General features: G+C 43.3%; 1 protein-coding gene across 1 annotated transcript; it reads right to left on the minus strand.

Annotated features, from left to right (window-relative positions):
• POU4F3 (POU class 4 homeobox 3) lies at positions 1-3,852 on the minus strand. The gene is made up of 2 exons (XM_077473002.1): positions 3,579-3,852; positions 1-3,261 (listed from the first exon to the last, which is right to left on the minus strand). Exons 1-2 carry the CDS (start codon positions 3,696-3,698, stop codon positions 2,368-2,370), a joined length of 1,014 nt encoding a protein of 337 aa, XP_077329128.1. The 5' UTR covers positions 3,699-3,852; the 3' UTR covers positions 1-2,367.
• Positions 3,853-13,031: the final 9,179 nt, after the last annotated feature.

Genomic DNA, 13,031 nt, shown 5'->3' on the forward strand with positions numbered 1-13,031 from the left:
TTCAAAAATAAAGTATTTATTGCAGAGGTTGGTTTGTGGGAATAAAACATATATATATATATATATATATTTTCCTTCATCTTTTAGGTTGTGATCAAAGAACAAAATAAATGCATTCACACACAAGCACATGAACGTCACAAATGACAATGACATAAAATATTAAATGCATAGAGGAATCGGGGATTGGGCGTACAGAAATGAAGAATTTACAAAAAACAACCAAAGGACCTGATTTTAGTTTGTGTATAATACAGAGGCAGCTAAAACAAGGAAGAAAAGCGGTGTCATGGAAGTACAGGCTGAAGGCAAATTGTTGCATAATGACGGTGACTTTAGCTACAGTAGCACTATGCACAGTCACAGTGATCGCCTAACCCCTAGTGTAGGTCCCGACCACCCTATGTACTACAAGAGCGATCACAAGCTCCCTTTAGTACATATGGAGGGAGAAGAAAAGCAGAAACGAAACAGATGAAAACTGCTTAGCGGTTCTCATTTATTATTGATAAACTTTTCTTGCTGCTGGAAAAAAAAAAAAAAAAAGGACTGTGTTTAAAAAAAAAAAAAAATTGTGCTGTAGCGAACTTATCAGTTGCCTCCAAAGCTGTCCACACACTGTACAATCTGATTGTACAATCCCCATACATGCATTTATTTTTTCCAACAATTTCTCTCGATAGGAATAATATAGTCGACAACACAACTAATCAATATGCCACAAGTGGGAAAGCAAAATTTGATTGATAGTTTGATTGATAATTATCAATTGTATCTCTGTTTTCAACATGCATTCAATACAAATACAACAAATGTATAGCCAAAATCATCTCAGCAATGCCTATTGATGTAAAGAAATGTATAATTTTTAGCCCTCAGTTGATCGAATCAGATCTAAATCAATCATAAATTATTCCTATTTGATCAGTTTCCGATTAAATAAGTGTAATTGCATGGCACATTGGTCGGATAATTAAATGTAAGCATGTAGGGCCACCATTAGATCTACCAAAACTATGTAATATTAGGAGAAACCGAACCCAAGTATTTTGTATGAAATCAAACTAGTTGGTGGATCTAAAGGAGATTGCACAACAAAATTGTATAGCACATGTCAGCTTAAGGTTGGCCATACATTGTACAATTTTTATGCCCAATGTTCCTTCCCATGCAATATGAGGTCAAACCTAAATACTTTTTCAATTTGTATGCAATCAGGCAAGTCCTGGAACTACATAGTAAAGGTACGCTGTGGTGTAGACACCGTTTACAGTCATGTGCCTCCATCAATATTCAATTTTTTTACTGGATTTTACTAGGATGAGATGTGTACATATGGCTTAATACATTTCCAATCATGTGTATTGATCATACAACTATTGGTAGGTTATGTGCCTCCCATCAATATTATATATATTTTTTTTTACAGGATTATACTATGATGGGCTTTAATAAATTTGCAATCATGTGTATCGATTATACAACTACTTGTATGTTATGTGCCCCTATCAATAGTATTATTTTTTTTTTACTGGATTTGACTATGATGAGATAATGTGGCTTTAATACATTTGCAATCGTGTGTATCGATTATACAGCTATTTGTATGTTATGTGCCCCTATCAATATTATTATTTTTTTTTTACTGGATTTGACTATGATGAGATGATATGGCTTTAATAAATTTGTAATCATGTGTATCGATTATACAACTAAAATGTTATGTGCCCCTATCAATATTATTTTTTTTTTTACTGGATTTGACTATGATGAGATGTGTACATATGTCTTAATAAATCTGCAATCATGTGTATTGATTAGACAACTATTTGCATGTTGTGTGCTCCATTTAAAGTCCCATGACTAATGTATTTAAAGCTAAAAGAAAATCGAACAAGAAAATTGTATAATGTATGGCCAGCTTAAGGATTCTGGATCAAATCAAGGAGTAAAGTTTTTTTTTTATCTCTATAAAACAGTACTAATACTGTAACGATGTTGGTAAGGACAATATAGAAGAAAATGGTGTTACAAGCATAAGCCACAGTGAAAGACTAGTGTTAAGAGTTATTGCAATGTATTGGTAAAACAAGATAGTGGAATTCTACCAGCAGAACCGCTGCACGAGTAGGGGGAAGAGTCAGCTGCACCTAGTAAGGAAGACCAGTTCCTTCAGGTACCATGATCCTCTGAAAGTCCTCTTCTACCTGATGTGACCACACATGTCAAGGTGGAGGAAGGAAGGAAGGAGAAAGTTGATGGCTTCTTGTGTTGATTGACTACAAGTCCTCAAAAGTTCTCAATAAAGATCCCTGCTCTTTTTTTTTGTGAATTATATCTCTAGTAAAAAGTCAAGGGTCTGCCAGATTAATGAACGGCAGAATATTTCATCCTTTTCTGTTTTTGTCTCTGATTACAAAACCAGACCCGCACCACGTTCTTTTTAAGGTCCAGTTTCTCGGCAATTGCCGCTATTTTCTCCGAAGAAGGTCTGGGTTGGATGGAGAAGTACGCTTCCAGCGAACGCTTCTCGGGGGCGGCAATGGACGTGCGTTTACGCTTCCGTTCACTACTGTTGAAGAGCTCAGGCTTGGCGTTCTTCTCCCTATAAGCGGCCTCCGCTTCCTCAAGCCAAGCCTGAAGGACAGGTTTGAGGGCTATCATGTTGTTGTGGGACAAGGTCAAAGACTCAAACCTGCAGATGGTGCTCTGGCTTAGGGAACCCACTCCTGGAATCTTGAGGTTGGCCAAGGCTGACCCAACATCTGCTTGGGTGACCCCAAGTTTTATCCTCCTCTGCTTGAACCTCTCGGCAAAAGCCTCCAACTCCCTAGGATCCGACTCCACGTCGTTGAGGCAGGACATGCCATTGTGAGAAGACATAGAGTGGGGATGGCCCATGCCCATAGCCTGGTGAAGGTGCCCCATGGCTCCCAGGTGGTGTGAATGGATCTGGGAGGACATCACCGAGTGGTCAGTTGTTCCCATACCACTGACAGTCAAGGTGGGTGCTATGTGGTCTAGGAGGTCCCCTTCCAAGCATTGGTGCACTGAGTGGTGAGGGTGAGTGGTCAAGGCGGAAGGATGGGAGATGGGCACTGTAGAAGAGGTAGATGTACATGGGACACTGCTCATGGTATGGTAGGTCACGTCTGGTTTGAAGGGATGGTTCTTGCCGTGTGAGACAATATCCACAGCCGCCAGAGCTTCAGCACGGGCCAGTAGACTCTCATCAAAGCCTCCAAATATATTGCCCTGGAGCTGCAAGCAAGAATGCGCATATTGGTGTCAGTGGGGAATACTGTCAACTCAGGATTAAAAAACATTTTCAAGCACACAGATTCCTCCTCAAAGCTCAGGTCATAAAAATTAATATGAAGGCAGAAGCTTTGCTTGGATAGACATGTGGATCTGAGACAAGAGAGGGGGAGAGGTACTGAGGGAGAAAGAAACAGGGAAAGAGAGAGAGAGAGAGAGAAAGGTTCATAGGCAATTGTTCTGATGACATGAAAAAAACATTAAGCAAGTGCCTGTCAAAAAATGTGCCTTAAAGCAGTAATTATGCTTGATGTCCATACCTGAGGGGCTTGAAGACAGACCCTGCGCATAGCCTCTGAGCTGGAGTGCAGGTTGGAGTACTTGGGTTCCTGTAGGATGGGGTGCATGCTGAACGGCTGCTTACTGTTCATGGCCATCATTCTGGCTCACCTGGCAGGTAGGCAAGCCTTGAAATAGATTCAGGGATGGCTCTGTGGCTTGCTCCTGTTAAAGTGAGCTATTTTCAAAGACAGAGATCCTCTCTAGCTCTCTCTCTCTCTCTCCCTCTCTCTCCCTCTCCCCCACCTGCTTCTTCACTCATCTTACAGCCAAGCATGCCAAGAATAGGTCCAGGCACAGTGCGCAGGCGTGCTGCAACTTAGGAAGCCACACAGCGCCTGTAAGTGGCCCGGGGAAGGAGAGGAGCCACGTCACGTGTGCTGGTCCAGGGAAGAGGGGATGAGAACTCTGACATGGTGCCATTCCTAGTCCACTGTGTTCAGCAGCTCTAATCTTATGTACAATCAGCTTTCTGATTCTAGAAGTGGGTTTAAAAAAAAATAAAAATTTTAAAGTTTACATTTCTTGGTCATAGATGGGCAAATTAGAGAATTCAAGAACAACTAAGCACTTTCCCACTGACTATCCTAGAAAATGCATAGAAAGTTGGATATCATCTCTCCTAATTTACAAACCTTCTGACAGTTCTCCATTTTAGTTGTATTAATAAAGGAAAATGCATAGAAAATCATGGGGGGGTTATTTACTAAAACGAAAAAGTGCAAAATCTGCTGCAGCTCTGCATAGAAACCAATCAGCTTCCAGGTTTTATTGCCAAAGCTTAATTGAACAAGCTGAAGTTAGAAGCTGATTGGCTACCATGCACAGCTTCACCAGCTTCTGGGGGAACCAGTTTTAGTAAATCTACCCCTATGGGTCAGAGCTCATATTTCACGAACCTTCGAAGATGTCTCCACTTTATTTTGATTGAGTAACTTTGTTAAATTAGTTGTGATACATTCAAAAGCATAATTAAACAAAATAATAAACATCGATGATAATGCAGACTATTAGTCCTTAGATGTGGTTGCTGCATTCATTTTCCCTTTTTCACAACTTTTTCCTATAGTTTAACCACTTCAGCTCTGGAAGGTTAACCCCACTTCCTGACCAGGTCTTTTTTTGCAATACGGCACTGCGTTATTTTAACTGACAGTTGCGCAGTCGTGCTATGCTGTACTGATCGCCTCTGCAGTGTTTATTTTTTGTGCTATAAACAAAAAAAGACAGAAAATTAAAAAAAAACACAATATTTTTTACTTTCTGCTATAAACATATCCAATAAAAAAATGTAAAAAATCAATTTAGGCAAATATGTATTCTACTACATATTTTTAGAAAAAAAAAATTCCAATACTTGTATATTGATTGGTTTGTGCAAAAGTTATAGCGCCTACAAACTGTGGTATATTTTTATTTATGTATCTTTTCTTTTTTACTAGTAATGGCGGCGATCAGCGACTTTTAGTGGGACTGCGATATGGCGGCGGACAAATCAGACACCTAACTGACACTTTAGACACTTTTTGGGGACCAGTGACACTAATATAGTGATCAGTGCTGAAAAAATGCACTGTCGTTGTATTAATTACACTGGCAGGGAATGGGTTAACATCAGGGGCAATCAAAGGGTTAACTGTGTTCCTGGGAGTGATTACTAACTGTGTAGGGGGTGCTTTGACTAGGGGAATGTAAAGATCCATGTTCTTGCTTAGCAGGAACACAGAATCAGCACATTCCCCTCTCACAGAACGGCAATCTGCCTTGTTTACATAGGCAGACCACCGTTCTGCTTTTCTCATGAACAATTGATGGCTCCAGTCGGACATTGTGTCCGCTGGACCTGCTGATTGGCTCTCACTGTGTCCAAACTCAGCGGGAGCGGGTCATCAGCGGCACGCACACATGCCCCAGACCTGTCAGATTACATACTAGGTACGTGATCTGGCTCAGAGTGGCCACCCTGCCGCAGTTTATCTACAGTGGGTGATCACTAAGCGGCTAACAAGGTAATCCTGTCATTGACATATTTCCTGTCCTAGGGAGAGAATTGTACTGAGCAGCTTTGTCACCTTAGGACAGGGAGTATCTTAGGACTACATAACACCTCCCTCTCTTCTCCATAAGGGTTGAGATGCTTGTAATCCATGGAGATACCAGGGAACAATGCTGATAACAGTCCAGAGTCAGAAAGACAAGAAGTTATCAGCCCACAAGATTTCTATCTGGATGAACAGCTATATCCATTTGCCAACTGCAATACATATACTGTATATACGTTGCGGTTTGCAAGTGGTTTACCAGGGGTTATGGCAGAGGATATCAGCCATAACTGAATTTTATTTATTTTTTTTAGCCAGCGATTTTATCAGCCAAGTAAAGGGCTAAATGCACCCTAAAAGTGCCGCTGCTGAATTGCTGTGGAGGGGCTTCGGCATTGGTGCCCATTCATTTCAATGGGCAGGGGCGGTGGAAGAGCACTCCTCCACCACCCCAAAGACGCTGCTGTGTGTGAAAACACTCAGGCTTTTACACTGGGGCTGCAGGGGAGGCATTTTTCAGGTGCTTTACAGGCGCTATTTTTAGCCCTTTAGCGCCTGAAAAGCACTTTCAGTTTGAAAGGGGTCTTACTCCTTGGTGGGGGGGCTGGGGGGAATGGGATGAGTGGCAGGGCTGGTGCGGAGTTGGGATAAGTGGCAGTGCTGGTGGGGGAATGGGATAAGTGGCAGTGCTGGGAGGAGTTCTAATCAGCCAACTTAGGTGCTCTTGATCAAGGACATCTGCTGATCTCAGCACTGTATTTGGGACTAATGGCAACTATAATCAAAGGTAGTGTTACTCACTGTGTCTCGGGCTTCACTGTGTCTCCGACTTTGTGGTGTCTCACAGCAGTGACACCTATGCCGAAATCAGGAGAAAGTGTCCCCTCCAGCCCCTCCCACTCCTCTAGTCTCTGCCCCCCGCAAACTAACACCACCCCCCCATGGGAGGCGATCACGCCCACCACCCCCCCCCCCAGGAGGTGGGTGACGGCGAATATTCATTTGCTATTGTCAAACAAGTGGGTAGGCTCATGCCGCAATGCTCTGCGCCTGGAGTCTATCCTTTTTTTAAGCCAATTAGAGCCTCAGGCTCTAATCATGTGCTTCAAAAAAGAAAAAATTTTTTTAATCCATGCGTCCGGCACATGTAGCTTAGCGCCTGGGTGCCCTGCATATAGATTAGCAGCCAGGTGCATGGATTAGGGGTAGTCATGCAGGTAGGTTAATTGGCTTCTGTTCAAAATTGACCCTAGTATATGAATGGGGACCTAGGAGTGTGGGCTCCTTGAGGGTAGAGACCAATGTGAGTGTGCAATGTACAGGGATAGGGACAATTGTAGACACTCACTCAGTCAGGTTGAACTGGATGGACTGGTGTCTTTATTCAACCTTACTAACTATGTAACTATGTATTCAAAAACTGTGTGTGGATTTTTGTTTCTTTCTGACACTTTTTTTGGTGAATGAGTAAGGGTACAATGTACCCCTACTCATTAACATGGGGGGGGGGGGGATCTGGGGGCCCCCTTGTTAAAGGGTGCTTCCAGATTCTGATAAAAGTTGTGGGGAACAGACCCTTGTCCCCCCCACCCCAAAGCACACCCCCATGTTGAAGGCATGTGGCCTGATATGGTTCAGGAGGGGGGCGCTCACTCATCCCTTCTCTTTCCTGATCTGCTGGGTTGCATGCTCAGATAAGGATCTGGTATGGATTTTGAGGGGGACCCCACAATGTTTTTTTTTTAATGGCCAGCATGTTTTCTTTACATTCAGTTGTCAGAGGAGAACCCGCTGACAGCTAATGAGTCATATGTTGTTAAGGATGCAGTGGCCGGCTTCCCGGCCTGCTCCTTAGCAACCAGCTCAATGCAATAAATTACCGCATGAAAATATGTAGATTAGCAAATTCAGAGGACCCGCCCAGGCTGCTCTGGGCCCTCTGAGTTTCTGGCTTCACTTACACAGGGTGATGGGGCAAGGCCTTTCCCTCAACGGTGTACTCTCTGCTCAGCTCCCTGCCCAGCCCAGTACAGCCCCACCCTCCCTGCCCAGCCCAGTCTAGCCCCACCCACCCTCCCTGCCCTGCTCAGTCCTGCTCAACTGTACATGTGCACACAAGGTAGGGGCAGGCAGGCTACACTCTGAGCTCCAAAATGAAAGTGGTGGGCTCATATATGAAGCTGGAAGTCAGTGGGCTAGACCACTACGGGCTGGGTCCAGGCTGGGCCCACTAAGTTTCTTCTTTTACACACAACCCCCTGGTGTGAGGTGGAAGCGGCAGGTGGTAGTGGGGGGCCCAGGACAACTTTTGCATTGTGGCCCACAAGCTGCACGCTATCACATGATTGGATGGTGTAAGTCAGAAAAGCTTCCCTTCGTCTATATACTTACCTTTTTTCAATCTGCACTGGCTCCCCTGTGTAAGGGAGTGCTCGAAAATGGCTGTGAATTCCAGGAGTGGTGATGTCACCCATAAGCTCCCATGGCCCTTTGTCCCTCCTCTCCCCTGCAGCAGCTTCTCACTGAAACAGGGAAGCCAAAGCTGCAGAATCATGTGAGTGAACTGGAGGTGATTAAAAGGATATGCAAGGTATGCAGGATAGGTTGGGGGGGGGGGGGGCACGTTTAAGAATAGTTCGTTTTATTCTTTACTATTACTTTAATGCAGCTTTGGAGTTTTTTTTATCTTACATTATATTTTTTTTAATCACAAATTGGCTCTTAGGCTATTACCAATATTGTATCCAATAAACATTGGAGAATTGACCACTCGGTTATATAGCACATACTATCTTTAGCAATTTTAAAAAAATTTTCAGCATTTCAGTCTTAATACATTCAACATCAGATTATTACGGTATTTGCACTCTTCCCCTGCTCCTCCTTAAATGTCTTTTAGGATTAACGTTCTATATTTTGTCAATATGAGTTTTCTGTGTGTATTTGCTTTAGGAACAGAATTCTTTATTAATACTACTTTGATCCTCTGTAATTTTACAAAATGTTACAACATTAAACTGATTAGCACAGGGCTGTTTCTCTGGACTGCAAGACAGCAATCATAGACACTTCACTCACTACATGATGGTTAGAGGGTATGCACACCTTTAAAAATAAATGACTAGACATTCAGATACTTGCTTGTTAAAAATCCATAACAATAATTAGGTGTCTATCTTACAGCTAAAGCTGTTTTGAAAGCATTGGCTTATGTAGGTCCATGGTGGGCATTCCCTGCCAGTTTATGACATTAAAACTGTCCCCACACTGATCACTGATGGATGGAGGAATACGTTAGCACGCTGAATGAAAAATAACGAACAGAGTATGGCCAGCTTTAGATGGGGCAGTTTGTCCATCGGGCCGGACATTGTTTAAATCAATAACGCAGTCCTTACAACTCTCCCCTTCACATGCCTTTATAGCAGGGGTCTTCAAACTTTCCAAAAAAAGGGCCAGTTTACTGTCCTCCAGACTTCAGGGGGACTGGATTGTGGCCAGTGGGGGTACAATTTTTCCGAGGCCCAGCATTAATGAGAATAAACATGGCCTCAGGGTTGGTGGTCAGCAGTAGGAGGAATAGTAACCCATCATTGGTATAAGTGGGAGGAATAGTACCCCATCATTGGTATAAGTGGGAGGAATCGTACCCCATCATTGGTATAAGTGGGAGGAATAGTACTCCGTCATTGGTATAAGTGGGAGGAATAGTACCCCGTCATTGGTATAAGTGGGAGGAATAGTACCCCATCATTGGTATACGTGGAAGGAATAGTACCCCATCATTGGTATAAGTGGGAGGAATAGTACCCCATCATTGGTATAGGTGAGAGGAATAGTACCCCGTCATTGGTATGAGTGGGAGGAATAGTACCCCATCACTGGTATAAGTGAGAAGAATAGTACCCCATCATTGGTATAAGTGGGAGGAATAGTACCCCATCATTGGTATAAGTGGGAGAAATAGTACCCCATCATTTGGTATAAGTAGCTGGAATAGTACCCCATCATTGGTATAAGTGGGAGAAATAGTACCCCATCATTTGGTATAAGTGGGAGGAATAGTATCCCATCATTGGTATAAGTGGGAGGAATAGTACCCCTTTATTGGTATAAGTGGGAGGAATAGTACCCCATCATTGGTATAAGTGGGAGGAATAGTACCCTATCATTGGTATAAGTGAGAGGAGGAATAGTACCCCATCATTGGTATAAGTGGGAGGAATAGTATCCCATCATTGGTATAAGCGGGAGGAATAGAACCCCATCATTTGGTTTAAGTGGGAGGAATAGTACCCCATCATTTGGTATAAGTGGGAGGAATAGTACCCTATAATTGGTAAAGGTGGGAGGAATTGTACCCTATCATTGGTATAAGTGGGAGGAATAGTACCCCATCATTAGTATAAGTGGAAGGAATAGTACCCCATGATTTGGTATAAGTGGGAGGAATAGTACCCCATAATTGGTATAAATGGGAGCAGGGCAGCCATCAGAAATTGTGGGACCCCTTACACAGCTTTAGACCTGGCTCCCCCCCAGCCTGACCACCAACATTCCCCAGGGTCCCGCCCACTGGTCGTCCCACCGAATCTGCCCACTAGCCATCCCACCAAGTCCTTCAGTGCCTCAGCCCCTCTTACACCTGTACGCTCTCAGCCCCCCTCACACCTGTATGTTCTCAGCCCCCCTCACACCTGTATGCTCTGAACCACCTCACACCTGTACGCTCTCAGCCCCCCTCACACCTGTACGCTCTCAGCCCCCCTCACACCTGTACGCTCTGAGCCCCCTCACACCTGTACGCTCTCAGCCCCCCCACACCTGTACACTCTGATCCCCCCTCATACCTGTACGCTCTCAGCCCCCTCACACCTGTTCTCTCTCAGCCCCCCTCACACCTGTACGCTGTGTGCCCCCTCACACCTGTACACTCTCAGCCCCCTCACACCTGTACGCTCTCAGCCCCCCACACCTGTACGCTCTCAGCCCCTTCACACCTGTACGCTCTCAGCCCCCTCACACATGTACGCTCTCAGCCCCCCTCACACCTGTATGCTCTCAGCCCCCCTAACACCTGTACACTGTGTGCCCCCACACACCTGTACACTCTCAGCCCCCTCACACCTGTACGCTCTTAGCCCCCCCACACCTGTACGCTCTCAGCCCCCTCACACCTGTACGCTCTCAGCCCCCCTCACACCTGTACACTCTGAGCCCCCTCGCACCTGTACACTCTGAGCCCCCCCTCACACCTGTACGCTCTCAGCCCCCCTCACACCTGTACGCTCTCAGTCCACACACACAGAGACACAGAAATGTAGACACACAGGCATGTACACAATCACACACAGCCCCCCCCCCCCCCCTGCACAACAGCCCTTACTTGTAAGGTGTTCCTAGTCCCAGCTCTTGTTTCCATATGCAGAGGGGTGCACATGCAGGAAATGGCCAGAGGTGACAGCAAAGAGCCCAATGTCAGCAGCCTGCAGACTTACACACATACAGGAGCTCCTCTGCACCCGACCCTACCTTCTCATATTCCTGACAGTCGGCCGGGCCCTTGGTTCAAATCCAAATAAGGACACTACCTGCATGGAGTTTGCATGTTCTTCCTATTTTAGTGTGGGTTTCCTCCCACACTCTAAAGACATGCTGGTGGGTAAATAACCTTCAGTATGTAGGATGGGGACCTTAGATTGCAAGGTTCTTAAGGGCAAGGATTGATGTGAATGGCAATATGTAAAAGTGCTATGTAAATTGTTGGCGCTATGTAAATACTTGTCATAAATAATAGTATGATAGTACTTGAGTAGACTTCAAAGGAAAACTATGCTGTCCCCAAAAATTAATTTAACATTTTATATTGTAAAGTGCTGTTGGCGCTATATAAATTCTGTATAATAATAATAATAATTGCCACAAAATTATTTTAGTTTAGTTTATGTCTGCAGTTATGTCCTTGATAGATTTGTATGGATTTTTTTTTCGGTATTTAATATTAACTGAGACAAATCTGTAGTGGTGCTTGTGGACCCTGAGCATGACGGACACCTGAGCCAGACTCACCAGCTGGCCCTGGTTACATCATTTAAATATTTGGGAGTGGTAGTTACACCAAATGTTTTAGAATATACAGATATGAATATACTCCTTCTTATTTTTAAATTTAGACAATTGAGTAAAACATGGGGTAAATTTCCATTATCTATAGTAGGGAGGGTGAATCTGTTGAAGATGGTGTGGATGCCCCAGATGTTATATGTACTACATAATTGCCCCATATGGCTGACATTACGACTATTCAGAACCATCGATTCAGTTTTTAGGGACTTTGTGTGGAGGGGAGGAAAACCTAGAATTAGATTTGAAATACTACAACAACCTATTGATAAGGGGGAAATTGCAATACCTAATGCAAGACTACGGTATACTTTATTACATCACAATTACATCATTGGCATGGGTGGGAAGTAGTGAACACGGTGGACCCTATACAAAAGATAATAGCATCTCAATTTTAAAAATATCATTTAGTTCAACTAATAGTAGCTCACCATTTTTATAATAAAAAAAGGTTCCCTACCTTCTACTTGATACACAGAGTATGGGAAGTAGTATGAAAAATTACTCAACATAAGGGATATACGAAAAAGATGCCTATATGGGATAATTATTGCTTTCATGAATTAAATAAACTGAATTTTCAGATTGGAAAAAGGCGTGCATAATATTTTTGTATCAGTTACATGAAGGGGATGTTTTACTCCCTTTTACTATATTAAGAGACCACTATCACAAAAACTTTTATCAATAACTTCAAATACATCATGCATTAGAAATCCAAATTTCAAAAATTAAATTACAGTATGAACACTCTAAAATATTAACAATGGCAACTTCGGTTACCCGTATGAAATGAGAATTAATAGGAGATCTTTATTCTAATCTACAAATAATGGTAAACACTGAAAAACATAAACATTGTTTTGCCTGGTGGCAAGGAGACATTGAGGGTCTAGATGAGGAGGACTGGACATGTGCTCTGGAATCGCTTCCTAGGACATCTCTCTTGCCATCCCAAAGGTTATTTCAGCTTATTATCATACATAGGGCTCACTACACTCCACAAAAACCATATGCTTGGGGAAAATATACACTGCTATGTCCGCGATGCTCTTTGTTTAATGGTTCTCCCATTCACATGCTTTGGCGATGTCCAAAGCTTCATTGTTATTGGGATAGAGTATTTACAACCCTGAATTTATTATGCTCCACTGAGATAATAGGGATGCCTAAACTTGCACTATTGGGTATAATACCCGATGGAACATTTCCAGCGGATACGCATACTATGGGGATAAGATCCCTATATTTAGCACGTAAAGTTAT

Source organism: Lithobates pipiens, unplaced genomic scaffold (genome assembly GCF_037356315.1).
Source record: "Lithobates pipiens isolate NorthernLeopardFrog02 unplaced genomic scaffold, aLitPip1_a1.2 Scaffold_8, whole genome shotgun sequence".
Taxonomy (NCBI): Eukaryota; Metazoa; Chordata; class Amphibia; order Anura; family Ranidae; genus Lithobates; species Lithobates pipiens.